Here is a 17279-nt window from a genome sequence, read left to right as displayed (position 1 = left end):
GCTCAAGCAGAAGACAACAAAACAGGAAGCCACAATGAAGCTTGGTTTCTTGTGACTTCCAAACCTAGGATCATTATCGGTTCCCTAATAAGCCAAGATCAGTAGCCACAGTTTGTTGTTGGCTTACATAACCTTACTGTAACTTGTAAACAAGGCCAATATATGAAGAAAGGTAAATTAAAATTTTAAATTAACACCTGGGTTCCTAAAATTAAGACTAGAAGTCGAATTTTATTTTTCCATTCTTTGTCTCTAAACCACATCTCCAAGTCCAACCTTCCAAGGGAACAGGCAAAGAAACCACACACTACTGGCTGTTTTGAAGGCACGAAATCAGCCACTGGTGGCAAAAGTAGCTTTCTCGCAGCTCAGATGGGAACATGACAGTCCAGCTGACATGTGGGTGTTCTTGACAGAGCTGTCGAGGCAGAATGCAGCCTTATGTTTCTTTATGTTCATTTTTCTCCCCCTTACAACAGAATTCTTTTTAAAATAGGCACACAATGTACCATCTCAAGTTTAACCACAGTTCATGGTAATTAGAAAATATGCAAACCATCTGAATTAAGAGATGCTGTAACTGTTCTAACATGTAAGCAAGAAACATAGGACCAGAATGGTGAAATTGGGGCCTGAATCTCAAGGAAGTAGCAGCCAAAACAATACTCCACCACCGCCTTCAGTCTGATTCTTCATCTCCTCGGTAGCTTATGTGGATGTAAATTATACAGTGGTACCTCGGGTTAAGTACTTAATTCGTTCCGGAGGTCCATTCTTAACCTGAAACTGTTCTTAACCTGAAGCACCACTTTAGCTAATGGGGCCTCCTGCTGCTGCACCGCCGAAGCACGATTTCTGTCCTCATCCTGAAGCAAAGTTCTTAACCTGAAGCACCATTTCTGGGTTAGCGGAGTCTGTAACCTGAAGCGTATGTAACCCGAGGTACCACTGTATATGTTTGTGCTGAACATGTTCCTTCCACTAATGAAGTTGGCGGCTAGGTAAGTTTCAGTGCTGTCTGAAGAAGCAACTCTGAATTTAGAGTGACTCCGCATAATTCTCATCTTTATACAGTACTGAGAAGATACAGGATTGTACTATTTGGGGGAGCTCCTTCTCTTTCACCACTATTCTATCTATTCCCACTTAGAAGTCAATCTTGAGTTCCGTAGAACTGACTCCCAAGTGTGCCTTAATGCCTTTGGTCTCAAAAATTCTCCAGGTGGCAGAATCTTAAGCAGAGGGAAAAGATTCCAGATTTCATGTATCTAATCTACATATATAACTCACATTCCTATCTTCTGAACTGTGAATATCTCCCAAAGAATAGGAAATGGAAAAGTACTCTGTTATTCCAAAAGCAAGTAGAGTTTAATATTTATTTAACATTTCCCATCATGGTGTTCGGAAAATAATAATGTAAGAGTCACATACCAACTAGAGGAAGGGATTAAGTGTTACATTACAGGTTTGACTAGAAACTTGAAAACATCTGAACCTGTTCTTTTAAACTGTATTTATCATCTCAAGCACAAGGCTTCACCCTCAACATTTACACATGTTACTCTGTAGGCTGGTTCAGACAGTACTTTGGGCTGGATCCAGGCTGCTGAATAGAGCAGAGTAATATCCTGCCCATCAGCTCTGCGCATCCTACATGGATGAACTCAAAGGCATGGGCAAGCAGTCATTTACCTGGACTTTACAGGGAAATCAGCTGAGCAATTAAAAACTTGTGCATGTTGGATTTTATGTATGTGGAACAACTTACATTCCCATATAAACAGCAGGGCAAGAACAAGCAAAACCTTATTCCGTTCTATGGGATGGCCCCAATCAGCCCAAAAATACTGTCCGAAATCTGTATCTGAAGCAGAAGTACATTATTTGTGGTTTATTAAATACCTCTTCAAATGTACTGATATTATACTTTGAGAGAGCTTCCTTTTCACATGAACACTGAACTTATGTAAGAGGATAAGGGAGGAGGAGAAAAAATGGTCAACTCTTACCATATGACAACTTAGATGCTCTCCAACCCTTTTGTTTCAAATGCCTATTAAACCTTTTATTTTAGCCAAAGGCAGAAAAGCAAGACTTCAGATTGGGGATTTTTTTTAGAATTCAAAGCAAGCACCACAAAGCTGAAGTAATTCATACCTAATCAAAACCAGCAAGTCTTTCATTTTTTTTAGCAATTAAAAGCTCTTCACAGCTGGCATGCAAAATAAGATACAGACCTATACTGGCAGTGCCTTTAAACCGACTTTTGATGTGGAGTTGTTTTCTCCTCTAAACTGTGGTAGACTTCCCTATGTTGGAAATGCAACGAACACACCTTTCTTCAGGTTGCAGCATGCCACAGATGTCTATTTTAAGTGTTTTAAAATAGATGATGACAAAATGCAGTGGGTGCTATACAAATAAGAAAGTTAGAGAGACACGTCTTTTGTCTCTAAGATCCTTGTGACAGGACTTGTGCTAAAATGTCATCACATAGCACACTGTATGGCAAATTTGGAAGGCACATAACAATGCAAAATGTTTCGACCTAATGAAGATCAACACCACGCATGGAATGAGAGGCCCTGTAACTTCATCCACATTCCTTCTGACCTTAGAGGTGCAAACAGAAGACTCACAGCAAGCAGCTATGTAGCAGAATGCCATTACCAGGGGTGGGCATTCTCTTAGTTGTCAAAAACCCAGCAGGGTGGGTGACACGAGGGAGAACCCAGAAATAGACAGGCAAGACTCAGACAACTCTGCCCCCCTCCAATTTCACCTTCCTCTTCCTCCAGCAAGTTGAAATTGCTGGAGAAGCAGCCTCAATATGCCACATACTTACCTGAGAAAATTATTGTGGGGCATGTTCTGCTGTATACACTAACTGGGAGGCAGCCAGAGCAATGAATTCAGGAGGTGCTCCAGAAAAAGGTTCTGAAAAATATTTAAAGGCCTGCATTTTTGCTTGCGGGTGTTGGAAGCGGTAGGCCTCAAATGAGGGTTTCTGGCAGTCAGTCTCCAATGTTACAAGTTCTGCACCACTGCATTGTGGTTCCCTAAAAGGCAAGGCAAACTAGGCCTTATGGCTAAAGGGTACCTACAAACCTGGCTGCAGTTCCAGCAAAATCCAGGTAAGAGCAAGGTGGGTGGCACATCTACAGGATCCATGCCCTGTCCCTTTGGCCCAGCACAAGGTACAGACCGCCAGAACTTGTGCCCAAGCTCAATTGGACTCTTGGTGCAGCTTGCCTGTTGACCCTGCTTGGTCATTGCGTGGGTGTTTCAAAGGACCAGTTTCTGTCAGAGAATTTCAAAAAGGGAAATGTGGATCCTCATGCATTTTCCCCTTCCCTTTAAGGCCCTTATCAAGGATGCTTTTTATCTTCCTGCAGCTACTAAATCTGGTTTAAAAATACTGTAATAATAAAAGAAGAAGAAGATGCACCATTTGATTTTTAGAAGTAACACAGCAGCTCCCAAAAGTGGCTCATAATGTAGCCAGAAGTGGGTGCCTTCAGATCACCATTGTAGACTAGACACAATGAAGGAAAGCCATAGCTGAGTGAGCCTAGGAAGCTCAACCATGTTAGTACTTCTGCTGAGTTTTTCTATGAAAGAAAAACAAACACATCACCAATGCTGAAACCTAAATACAGCAACAGGTGGACGCTAGCCAAGCACAGTAGTGAAGAAAACTTTGCAGATGTATTTTTAAGGCACATCATTATGGCTGTCAGTGCTTCCAGTCTGCAATCGTAAGGCAAATAATCTTTTCTTCCAGCGCACTGCTGTTGAGAACAAGGAAGCCAAAGAACAAAAGTTCATGTTTGCAAAATGCCAGAAAACTTGAAAGAGGCCATGTATATGCTGCACAGCCCATCCTGGCCTCAACTATCTACCCGATGGGGCATGGACAATGACCACGGTGTGAATATTCTGAGAAGTCGGATTGGGAGACTGGAAGCACTATGGGCACATTACATAACAGACATGAGATGTTCCTTATGTTCACAATATACCTATTACTGCTTCCAAGGTGACTTGGAAGCCTCCTCCTTCAAGTACACAAGCCACTAACCAGTCAAACCAGACTTGTACATACTTGCCAAGGGAACCAGAAAAGTGGCTAAGGACTGTGTCTAGAATAGGAAGCATGGTAAAATAGGGCAATGGTTGATTCTTTTTCTCTAAGATTTTTAAAATTTGGGCTTATTAATTTCACTTACATTAAGTATCTCTTAAAAGCAAACTAATTCAAAATAGTTGACCATAATACAGTTACAGTGGTACCTCAGGTTAAGAACTTAATTCGTTCTGGAGGTCTGTTCTTAACCTAAAACTATTCTTAACCTGAAGCACCACTTTAGCTAATGGGGCCTCCCGCTGCCACCATGCCACCGCCGCACAATTTCTGTTCTCCTCCTGAAGCAAAGTTCTTAACCCGAGGTACTATTTCTGGGTTAGCGGAGTCTGTAACCTGAAGCGTCTCTAACCTGAAGCGTCTGTAACCCGAGGCACCACTGTATACTGCCAACCTACTCACAAGTTGCAAACCTATATTCACTTACCTGGGAGTAAACTTCACTGAACTCAATTGGACTTATTCCCATGTAGACATGTATAGGACTGCACTGTCATTCTCCTAAAACCAAGTCCATAACTTTCTATAAAATATATTCCCACTCTTGTTGCACATGCCTGCCTGCATTTAGATGTGTATCCAAATGCACATCCAATTTAAAGTAATGCACATAGATAGGCAGCATTTACATTCAGATGAAATTTCCTTCCAATTCGTGCAAGCAGATGCCTATTCATATGCAAATCTTACTTCACTTGCCACCAGTGCATTACTTTCAGCCAGATGCAGACCTACATTACATTACTGGATATATTACTTTCAACACAGACACACAGAGCCAATAACAAACTGTATTCCAGCACAAACAGACACGAGTTCATGCAACTGAATTAGAGCCTGCTTTGCTATGTAAAACAAAGCAGGAACAATGTTTTGAGTTCAGGCACTATAACTTATGCGCAAAGTATCAATATTTAGTGCCAAGTGGGGGTTTTTAATTACAAATTCATCCCATCATAAGGTGCATTTGGCCAGCCACTTTGTGGGTCTGACACTACCATAACCTGAGCTCTAGCAGGAGGCTATATAGGGAAGAGGGCCTTCTTTGTGGTGGCACCCTGACTGCCAAAGACCTTATTTTATCAAGCTTTTAAATCTGACCTGCTTTATCTCAGCTGGCCATTCTTATGCTACTTTATATTCTTTATACCACTCTGCATTTCTTGTATCTGAAGCTGCATGTTTTTACATCACACTTTAATGCTTTTCATGTTTTGGTTTTAATCCGATTTCATTTGCAAGCCACCCTGAAAACTGGTTAAAGGCATGCTGATAATTTATGTGAAATTATTGACAAAGCTGCACCCAGCATTCCACTGAAGTCAAAATGAAGCCATAAACTGTCCTAATTCAAACATACCTCCTTCTTGCTCACCTATCCAATAGATGAGACTTCACCTGTGTGTGCTTGTATTACACACACACACACACACACACACACACACACACACACACTTTCTTTCACAGATGATAGCAACAAAGTATTTGGAGAAAGTGTACCAGAGGAAATTTTCCCCAAATATGTTTCTTCAGAGGGTAATATTACCCATGTGAAACCAAAACTCAGAGGAGCAGAGTTATCACGTACTTACATGAGGAGCCTAATCTTCCCCTACACCAAAATGCAGAGCATAGATTTAGGAGCTGCAGTTTAAGATGTCTCTATACAAACACAGCTGTATCAAAAGGGTTAACAAATAAATTTTTAGAAACAAAAGGCTGACAACATGTTTGGCACACTTGTGCCTTCCAATGTGTTTACACTACCTATAGTGCCTACCCCTATTAACAATAGGGAATATTCTCTTGATCTGGTAGACAGTTTAGGAGGGCCGGTTTGCACAAATAAGTGATCTTTATTTTCTCCACAAAATTGTGCACCCACACGGAGCAGCTTTAATATGGACCCAACACTTATACATACACAGCCACAACCATTTCTGAGATCACAGCTACAGTGGTACCTCTGGTTATGAACTTTATCGTTCCGGAGGTCTGTTCTTAACCTGAAACTGTTCTTAACCTGAGGAACCACTTTAGCTAATGGGGCCTCCCACTGCCATCGCGCCGCCGGTGCACAATTTCTGTTCTCATGCTGAGGTAAAGTTCTTAACCCGAGGTAATATTTCTGGGTTAGCGGAGTCTGTAACCTGAGGTGTTTGTAACCCAAGGTACCACTGTACTGGGGTTGGGGTTATGACTACTGTAAAATAGGGGTACCAAGGGAAGATGCACCAATTGCTGCATTATGATGTCACCAAACCAAAGTATAGCATATTTCACAAATATCTGCAGTGCCGGAGAACAGATTAGTCTATAAGTGGGGAAACCATTCTAAAGAAATTACTTATATTTGGCTATTTAGGCAGCCAATATCAAAAATGTAAAATTGCAAAGCATGATTTCCAGAGCCTGTCAAAACTGTGAAAGAGAAAATCAGAATGTGCAGGCTGTTAAAGTAAGCCATGACTATAAAATTCTGAGATAAGCAGATCAATTGGGGGAGGGGAGGATACAGGGGTTTTTTTTTTCCTCCTCTGAATCAGCCCAGAAGAACAGATAACCTGTCACAACATTTTGTGTCATCACTCACATAAAGGTGCAATTCTGTACTGAAGGTCTGCTGGTTGAGGGGCTGCAGGATTTGGCAGAAGCCCCAGAATGCCAGATAAGCCGATGTCACGAAACATACACCAACAAAATACATTATATATGCTGGCAGAATGGCTGAAACGGGACATGGGCAGCCCAGGACAAGAGTACATTTACACCAAATGCAATGCACCTTCAATCTATGATCACACGCAAGATTTGTCCCATACCCAGTTCTATGCCAACTAGGAGGGAGACCCATCCTGTGACCAGCTGCAGTGGGGATGTTGTTCACAGCTGTACCTCCGTGGTGTTGAAAACCTATCTGCTCCAGACAGGCTCTGGTACAAGCTGCATGAGTTATACAACAGATGAAAGGGCCCTAATATAGCACTGGTTCCTTTGCTGTCTGTTGAGCCACTGTAGAAAGTGCTTGTATGGTGGATAAGGGGCTGTGAACCCTCACCTGGAGGAATACCTGGGCAGTAGCAGGGTCATTACTGATTGTGGCACCGAGGGGGCTGCAATGGTGGCACTGTTGTGTTGTCTGTTGTATGCATGTTGATGTAGGTAACATGGGTGGCACTGTGATCTAAACCACTGAGCCTCTTGGGCTTGCTGATCGGAAAGTCAGTGGTTTGAATCCCTGAGACGGTGGTGAGCTCCCATTGCTCTGTCCCAGCTTCTACCAACCTAGCAGTTCAAAAGCACACCGGTGCAAATAGATAAAGAGGTACTGCTGCGGCAGGAAGGTAAATGACGTTTCTGTGCGCTCTGGCTTCCGTCTCAGTGTCCCGTTGCACCAGAAGCTGTTTAGTCTTGCTGGCCACATGACCTGACCTGTCTGTGGATAAACGCCAGCTCCCTCGGTCTGAAAAGCGAAATGAGCGCCGCATCCCATAGTTGCCTTTGACTGGACTTAACCATCCAGGGCTCCTTTATCTTTTACCTTTACTGATGTAGGGGTGCATCCTGGGGGACACATTTCATGACTTCATTGACGCCTTTCATGTGTGGGTTTGCATACAGGCATCAGTGATGGAACAATCCTCACTTCCAATGACATTTTAACAACAATTCCTTAAGGTGTTGGCTTCCCCTTCCAGACTGGAAAAGGAGGGGATATGGCAGTCGTTATGCTAGCATAGATCAGTGTTTCCCAACCTTTTTTGGGCAAAGGCACACTTGTTTGATGAAAAAAATCTCGAGGCACACCACCATTACAGCCCCGTGACGTCAGCGCGCAGCGTCACGCCGGGAGGGACGCGCGAAAGTGTAAGTTTCAATTTTTTCCCCTCCCCCTTGCCGGGGAACCTCCAAGCTTTGGGGGTGGGGGGGAGGAGGCAGCAAAGCGAGGCAGGAAGGAGAGCGCGGCTTGGCTGGGTGAGCTTTGGCAGGGGCAGGGAATGAGAGCCGCGAGGCGGGCGCTGCGGACGGAGGCGCTGCCCGCCGAGCTCGCAGGCAGCCAGGCAGGCAGACGGTGAGAGCCCCGCGCTGGGCGGCCTCTCCTCGCCACCGCCCCGCCTCTCGCCGCCCGACTCGCCCGCCTCCCTCCAGGCAACATCTCGCGGCACACCAGGCAACATCTCGCGGCACACTAGTGTGCCACGGAACAGTGGTTGGGAAACACTGGCATAGATAACATTAGCTTATTTCCAGTTCCAGCATAATGCTAATATAGGATTTCTCTGTGACCCCTGCTTTGCAATTCCTCCACACATTGTTATGCTTAATGTTTGACCTTTCAGAGTGTCCAGCCATGGCTCTCAAACTCCCCATCACCACACAAACACACAGATCACTTGAAAATTGCTGTGGTCTTAGCAGACCACTTAATAAGCTTTGTTGTTCTACAAACCAAAGGACATACATAAATTTTAATAACATTTCTTCCTTTAGCACTAACATCATTGTCAAAACTAGTGCCACATTATTAAAATCTTTGGCCCTAAGCCGGCTGGAATTGAAAGCCCTTCTCCTAATAAATTTTTAGGGGAGAATTTGGAGACTGTACCAGTTTCATAATATAAAAACCACAAGACCTTTATCCTGTTTGATAATCCATCCCTGATCAAAACTGCCTCCTTCCTTAGAAAAAAAAATATTGTTCCTTTTCATGGACCATCTGAACACAGGATTACTGTCTGAAAAACTCCAGTATACCCGAATGATTTAGATTATTGAATCCTTCAGTACAAAAGAACACTCTATATTGTAATGATACAGGTGTTTTCATTGAAAACTTTATGATGAAAGGGCTGCATCCATCAAATTAAAAAACAGGAAAGGGATACAGAGCCTGGAGGGGAGAGAAATCACACACTTAGAGCAGGACTGTTATAGAGGACCATTATTAATCTGAAATTATTAAAGCTGTCAACCAGTTAACAAGCTTTAATTGAATAAATCCCCTGCTTTGAAAGTTGTTCATACCAAAACCACAATACAGTATAGGTATTTCAGATATATTTAAGGAAGTCTGAAATGTATTAAATATAGAATTTATTAAATGAACTCTCATTCATTGAAACAACGGAAAGCCATCTCTAGTTGGTTGCCCTCATCAACCAACTAAAGCTTTAGGTATTTGCAGCACAAATGCATATTTACTTGGAAGTATTACATCCAACAAAACTAACTCCCGAGTAAGTGTGTTTAGGATTGGAGCTTTTGGTTTTTTATTTATAAACTTTCTATCCTAACTATTTCTTCAAAGAAATGCAATATAGCTACAACACAATCCCCACTTACCTGGGAATAATCAATTAGATTTAATTCTGAGTAGACATGTACAGGCATGTAAAGGTAAAGGACCCCTGGACAGTTAAGTCCAGTCAAAGGCGACTATGGGGTGCAGCGCTCATCTTGCTTTTCAGGCCGAGGGAGCCGCCATTTGTCCACAGACAGATTTCCAAGTCATGTGGCTAGCATGACTAAACTGCTACTGGCACATGGAGTACCGTTATGCGGTGTTAATCAATTAACTATTTTTGCCTTACAAATCACATACATCCATTTAGAACAGAACATTAAGTTATGTTGTTATCTAAATACCATTTTAAAAATTACGAAACAAGTCACATTATTCAGCAATGAGCCGCTTGTTCAGCACCTGGCGAATCACCAAATGGATTTTTCACCAATTATTAAATCTGCCTATCATCTACAGGAACACAGTATGGGTGGCAACCACTTTAGGCACGTCCAACTGATGCGCAACTGCTGACATGCAGGTCATTTGGACCCAGAAGACGGTGGAATGGAGCAGGCTTATGCGTGTTCCGCCAACATGCACTTTGACCTGGAATGCAACCCCTGCAAGAAGCGGGGAGTTGCCTGTAGGTCTTCTACGATAATCAGAAATGGTTAACTCCAAATAAATAAGCACCATCAGCAACTCCATAGCAACTGGATTTTAGCACATAGCGAGCCCAACTACAAAGCAACCTTTCTCAGAATTCACAGACATATAGGGATAGATCCAAAAGTAAGTTAAATAAGTCCACAGAAGGAAAATTTCCTGTGCCCCCGTCCCCCACTTGAGCCCCCTGAAAAGCCTCTCTGAAGGTGCTATCGAAGGGCACAGAACAGAGAAGACATACACCTGATTTCAGGCAGTTCAACAGACCCATTCCAGGAGGAGTCCTGAGACCCTCTGGAGAGGATTTTCAGGGTCAACAGTGCAGAGAATTGGATAGGAAACTTTACTACTTCTGTGAACTTCCTTATTTTCAGAACCAAGGCCTGAGTATAAAATAAACAAGGACCAAATAGGCTTATTATATTCACGACCACGAAAACTAGAAACTTTTCGCTTTGCATGCTGTGCTTCCCACATAGATCACAATTAGAAAGCCTTCCCACTAGGCCAGACGTAGGCAAACTCCGCCCCTCCAGATGTTTGGGACTACAATTCCCATCATTCCCGACCACGGGTCCTGTTAGCTAGGGATGATGGGAATTGTAGTCCCAAACTTCTGGAGGGGCAGAGTTTGCCTATGCCTGCACTAGGCAGTCATAATATGTGAAAGCCTCTAACTACATCGCCGTCATGTGATACTACACTGTATGGCACATGATGATGCTTCCTTAGGCTGATGCCTACAAACATCTTTCTGTATGACGCTGCAAGCTATGCCTTTAAAGCTAGTCTTGGGAGTTGATCTCTGCAGCCAACAACTTACTTCATTTCTGGGCAGGACAATGCCAGAGTGGCGGAGGAGGAAGAAATCTGTGTCCCACCAAGAACCCCCTGCGCTGTTCATGCAGCATAAAGTATTTCAATCCTAGCATGTTCAGGATTGGGAGGCTAACTTTACTTTATACCATATAAGACAGGGATAGGAATGATGCTTTCATATCCAATTGTTTTTCTTTTTATTTCTGAGTATTTATAATAACCTGCTCTTTGTTGACTATTTTAATCCCACAGCAGGGATCAATGAAATAAAGCAATAAAAAATTACAGAATCCATAAAAAGGTCCAATCAATAACGAATTATTGCACTGTTGTTCCTTCTGCTGCGAGCCACTTTGGGCACATTGACGCAGCAAAACAGCATACTAATTAATTAAGAAACAACAAGAGGGACCTGAAATAAAAGGTTGCAGTGTGTAACCAACAGGCATTTAGTTAGCATTTTGTGGCTACAAATCATGCTCAGTCATCACTGGGCTGTTTGGGTCTTTTTTCCTAAGGATACTTTGTGCTTCTGCAAACCTTAAGCTTCCGCCAAACCTGCTAATGCCTCCCAATTGCATATGGATCATGCTCTTTTTGGTTACATAAGGATTGGCCTTTGTATGATGAGTTCTCTATTAATATATATGTGATAATATGTAAATGGATGTCACTAACTTCTATGAAAGGTAAAATGCTGTACCAAGAGGCACTAGAAACAAGGGTAGACACTTACCCTCTAGTCCCAGCAATGGCAGGGCAATCCTACAGAAAGTCCATATTTGTGCAGAATACGCAACATACACACTATCCCTGGCCCATGCTCCTTAGAACATACAAGTTCTACCACCTTTACAATAACTGCTAGCCATATACAAAAGGTTTGTTTTCCCATTTGGTCACAGCTGCAATGACACCATCACCTATAAAAGTCTAATGGAACAGACCGTCTTTTTTAGTCCTCTCCTTTCTAGACTGCCTGTGAAACAGTGTTTAAAACATAGGTTTTTTAAAATAAAAAGTCATGCTCTATTGACTAGTAAATGGCTTATCCTATATAACCCAGAAAGAGAGATTTACACTATATTAAACTCCATCTTAAACACACACACACACACACACACACACACACCCATCAAGAGTTCAGATTCCTCAGCTGACTTTAAAGTGATGCCCTCCAATTCGGAGTTGCCATGGCATCGACTGTACAAGACTCCAGTTAAAGACACAAAATGCCTCTTTTCCTAAAGGCAGTTATAGGAAGTTAGCAAGTTTGGAAAAGAACCAAGTATGCTTTGGCTCTGCAGTGGACCTAATTTATCATCATTTGGACATTCCAGTGGTTAGCTAAACCAAGAAAGCAGAACAACTGGCACTTTATAACGTCAAGCGAAGTAAAGCTCCATAGGCACTGCCAAAGTTATAGGCTTGCCCTACATACCAACAGCAATTTTCACAACTGGCCATTTGCTCTCCGATAATAGATTTAAATAAATATCATGACACCCAGTTCCCCACCACTGATACTCAAATCTCCGCAATTAGGAATGACTCGGCATAGTTATGTACATGGAAAGAAGAAATAATGTTATTTTTTAAAAAATCACAATCAGTTCTTCAGAGGAAGTTCTGAAGGATGTAAGATACCATATTTATTTCCTTTACAAGTTGGATATTATACTAGGGTTTTATTGTTTTAAAAAATGCAAACAAAACATCTGGCTGACAGAAAACTGTGCAAACAATTGACGTTCACTGTCAAATCTGCTCCCAAGACTTTTCAAATGGACTTGTTGAGTAAAGCATTTTAGGAGTACTATAATGAGTACCTTCATAGCAACTGCAAGTTCCTTTGCTCCTAGCAATCAAAAGAACCCTACTATTAGAAAGAAATGTCAACTATCCTATTGGTAAAACAGAAATACTTTTGCCAAGCAGCAAAGTTTTCTTCTCCCAAATATATTACTGAACTGCTGCTTTGCCAGCTGTCACATGGCATAAAGAAATGGGAAGACAGCAGCAAAGGCCACTGAATTAGTCAGGGGTATTTCTCAAGCTTCAAGGCTATTTGAAAATTTGCATCAGTATCACAGAAGAATGGTTTATGCACTAAACTGTGTTGTGCAATTTTGCACTGTTGTCTAAAAGAAATTTAAATTTAATTTCTCAACATGGTTTTTTGGGGATATGTAAAGGTAAAGGGATCCCTGACCATTAGGTCCAGTTCCGGACAAGTCTGGGGTTGCGGCACTCGCTTTACTAGCCAAAGGAGCCAGATTACAGCTTCTGGGTCATGTGGCCAGCATGACTAAGCCATGGCAAACCAGAGCAGTGCACAGAAACACCGTTTACCTTTCCACCAGAGTGGTACCTATTTATCTACTTGCACTTGGACGTACTTTCGAACTGCTAGGTTAGCAGGAGCTGGGACCGAGCAACAGGAGCTCACCCCATAGCAGGGATTCGAACCGCCGACCTTCTGATCAGCAAGCCCAAGAAAGTTTAGACCACGGTGCCCCCTGCGCTTGGGATATGTATTTGGCCTGATATTAGCAAGTTCATGGTGGTAAGGAATATGTTGTCTGCCATCCTGGTTACTATCTTAGGTTTTAGGATCAACCTTTGGGTATCAAGAGATTTGGATGCAGCAGGTTGAAAAGCAAAACTAATTCCCCTCAAACAGCCTCAAAACTTGGGAAATCTGTAAGTAAATTGCAGTCCCCTTCTTCTAACCTTCATTAACTTAATAGTTTTAGATACACTTACTTCATATACAAATTAATATTATGAAACCCCCCTGGTGGCTATTTGCCTCTTAATTGGCATGTATACATAGACAAGTCAATGAATGGAACCATAGTTACACATGAAACAGCCCTATTATGTATGATAGCACCATTAGTATCACTGGTGATACACAGCATTAGGAAGGGGAAAATTCCCTTACAAAGGTTAATACTACAGGTGGTATGAAAGCTAGTCATAGGCTGCATTCAGACAGCACTTTATTCCATTCTGCTGGCATTTTCTTACCTGGCAATCTTTGGGTTTTATTTGATATTACACATGGAAGCAAAAGACACTTCAACTTTATTCTCCTAGAATTCCAGAGGTTTAGCACTCATTCCCATGTTGCTTCCACAAAAAAGTCTGCAAACCCATTTTGACTGCGCTGCAAACTGCGAAGTCTCCTGTTAAGCTCTCACTAATGAATTCATGAGGTAGCCTTACACACAAACCATTTCCGCTCAACTCAGACCCTCATCTGAAAACTGGAGGCAGTACTAACCTACCCTTCAAGAGCTCATTTAAGGATTACTCAGGTAATAGATGGGAAATTCTTTAAAGGTTCAACTTGTGCAAACACAAATGCAAAGGATGATTATAACCTATTACATGCTGCTCATTGGCTACTAATGGTACACAAGCACATTTGGCTGTGAAAAGTTTTCAAATGTGGTTCTTACTATGTTTCAAAGTGGTTGCTACTTGTGTGATGCTCCATCATGAATATGTACACAGCAGAATTTAACAACACTAGTTTTGTGTTTGTGCAACAAAAAGCAAGAATGGCTGGGAAAGAAATCCTCTGCAAGATAAGGCTGCCTCTCCCTTTCCCTCTGGCAAAACAGAGAAAACAGGAAGCGATGTTCCATTTTTTAAAAAAAGATCAAAATGAGTTACGAAAAGTACAAATCAAGTCAGCACATAAAATAATGTTCTTCTTGTTTTATCCAATGGTACTTGAGATCTTTATACACCATACAAATAAGGGATGAAGCACTAGGCAAAGAAGGCTCATAGGGTCTGGAAGAGGCCTCAGAATTATCTTATTCAAGCCAGCTGTGTGCCACAAGTACAGGGAAAGATTAAACAAGGTGGACAATCTACAGCAGAACTAAACATTCAAATCATTCAAGGAAATGGGCTATTCACCACCACAGAAGAGCAAATTTTCTAGCTCAGACCTGGAAGAAAGGAGAACCCACCAACCAGTTCTAAGCCCGTGAGAGTGACTAAATTTTAACAGCCCGCACCTTTTCACAAAATGTCCCAAAAAGTCTACCTACCCTTTTCTGGGAAGTTCTGTCACACCCAATCCTTCCAATTGTTAAGAAACAAATCAACCAAGGCAGTAACATGTCATCTGACTCTTACACCCTGTTTTTACCTCTTTCAATTACAAATGACATACACTTGATGAAACCAATGCTAAATGGTTCGTGTGTCGCAAAATGAAGTTTCTGTCTCTCATATTTCCACGCCCACCAAGCCCTCATTTTTTGCATCAAGTTTCTTTCATGCAAAAGTTATCTGGGACATTCTTTTTTAAATGCGCCCAGCTCCCCCCAATAATTTTTTTCCCATACAAAATTTTCAGCTATTTCCATTCCTAAGCAGTACAATAACTTAATACTTCCCTTCTTTGGGCAACTAGTATTAGCTCCCCAACTACAGCAAGCTTGTGTTCCTCCAAATGTATATTTTTTTGAGGATAGATATCCTTTCTCCAGGTTAGATGGGCAGTCCAGAACCCAGCCACCCATAGGAGCCAACTCCTAGGGGCTAACGGGCCAGCCCGCCCCCAATTGATGTGCATGGTGTGTGTGCACCATGTCATGTGATCGATTATGTGGGGTGGGGCTTACCTCCCCCCCATATTTTATTCAAGTTGGCACCCCTGCAGCCACCAATGAAGCTTCTCTCACAGATTTTAAGACCCTGCCCCTTAACCCAATCTTCTTCTTTTCAGGTCTTTTCTACACACACGCCATCGCAGTCTTGAGACTGCTTGTTCACTTGTGAAAGGAAAGACACTCTGCACATGTTCAGACAATCTTTGCAAATTTCAGCACTGAATTAAGACCACCTCTTTATGTAACGATATGCAAACTGGTTTTTCACTATAACAGGACATCCCTCCTGTGTCCAGGAATACACATGCACACGCATGATGTGTGATCCACACACGTCTATTTTTCCACAGGTATACCTATAGCAAGAGGCCACACGCGCGTCTGTCACTCCCGACTGTATCCCATTTTCCTATAGAGAACAGTCGCCCATGCCTGAACATCACCACCACGTGTGAGGTGACCCATCCTCAAACATTACATACTCCTCCCTTTACTTTCCGAACACACACATTCCCAGACCCAGCGGCACTTTTTAGGGCTCTGGCCGCCCCTGACAACACCCTCCTCCATTGAAACCAGCCTTACCTTAGGCCTCCTTGACAACATTCCCAATTCCCCATCAGAGTGACCGCCTGTTTCACAAGATACCCGGTGCATGCCCTGTCCTCCCACCAAGGCACGACCCCAGTCTGCTCTCCCTTGCTCCCGAGTGGCAGCCAGGCTCTCCCTTGCCCCTTCGCAGGCCCTTTCCCCCGCCGCCTATGCCAGCCCTCGATGCCCACGACCGCCTTCGACGTGGCTCGGGGGCAGCCTTTCCCTCAGCTCCTCCAGCACCAACACCTAGTGCCCCCCACCCGCGAGACCCTCACGCCGAGGGAGAAGCTGCTCGTGCAGCAGCAAAAAGCCGAGGCTCCTGCGCCAAACATGCCCATGCATATTCCCTAGGCAGAAACTTCCGTCTCGCACTTTTGTTTCCTCTTGCAGCGTCCTTTAAAAGACCAAAGGGGGGGACCCTCTGCAAAACCCAGGGCAGGCGCGTGTGGGGATGCGGCGGCGGGGGGGGGGGGACGACTACTGCTACCACCATCTACAGTATCTCTTCCCCGGTGCGCTTACCGTTTCCCCGGGAGTCCAGCGCCTCCGAGGCGCTTCAGGGTCTCTCGGTGTGTGTCCCGAGCGGGACTCTTCCAGCAGCGCCAGCCAGGCAGGATGAGCTCATTGGAAGCAGGCGGGCAACAGTCCCCGCCTCCCGCATTTCTCCCCTCAGGCCGCCTTTCCCTCGGAGCAGCCAGCCAGGCTCGCGCGGGGGGAAGGGAGGGAGCTTCCCAGGTTGATTGCAATGGATGCCTCGCAGTTTCGGCCCGCTTCCTCCCGCTCGCCCTCCACACACGCCGTCTGGTCTGGGCTGAGCGTCCTGCAAAGCGCGCGAGCCAAGCCCTGGACTGGGCGCGGCCAACTCACCGTGGCAACCTCCCCCCCTTCCCTTCCCTTTATTTTTTTGCTTCTCCTCTCGTGTTCCTGCCCGCAGCTTCCAACAGCACCACCCCTCCTTCTCTCCCTCCGTTTCCCTCCACCCCCTCGAGTGGCCAAAGTTCCTGTTGCTTTGGAAAGAGGCAAAACCATCTGGGACCAATTAGCGGGAAGGGGGCTCAGCAGGACTGCAGGGCAAGCCAGGCTGGGGAGACCCGGCCTTTGGCATTCCCGCGATCGACAAATGCAAACC

The 17279-nt window shown here is 43.8% G+C and overlaps 1 protein-coding gene across 3 annotated transcripts in view; it reads right to left on the bottom strand.

Annotated features, from left to right (window-relative positions):
* The window catches only part of TANC1 (tetratricopeptide repeat, ankyrin repeat and coiled-coil containing 1), a 143522-nt gene extending 126449 nt beyond the window's left edge, over positions 1-17073 (bottom strand). For 2 of the 3 annotated variants that reach the window (XM_081187311.1, XM_081187313.1), the window contains exon 1: positions 16142-16217. In XM_081187311.1, coding sequence (XP_081043437.1) covers positions 16142-16213 — 72 coding nt within the window. In that variant the 5' untranslated portion in view covers positions 16214-16217. Of the gene's footprint in view, positions 1-16141; positions 16218-16672 lie in introns of those variants that run through there. The other variant, XM_081187312.1, reaches the window with a different exon arrangement.
* Positions 17074-17279: the final 206 nt, after the last annotated feature.

Source organism: Podarcis bocagei (assembly GCF_964188305.1).
Source record: "Podarcis bocagei genome assembly, chromosome: 1".
NCBI lineage: Eukaryota > Metazoa > Chordata > Lepidosauria > Squamata > Lacertidae > Podarcis > Podarcis bocagei.
The sequence above is the reverse complement of the archived record's forward strand: the minus strand, read 5'-3'. Positions and strand labels throughout refer to the sequence as shown.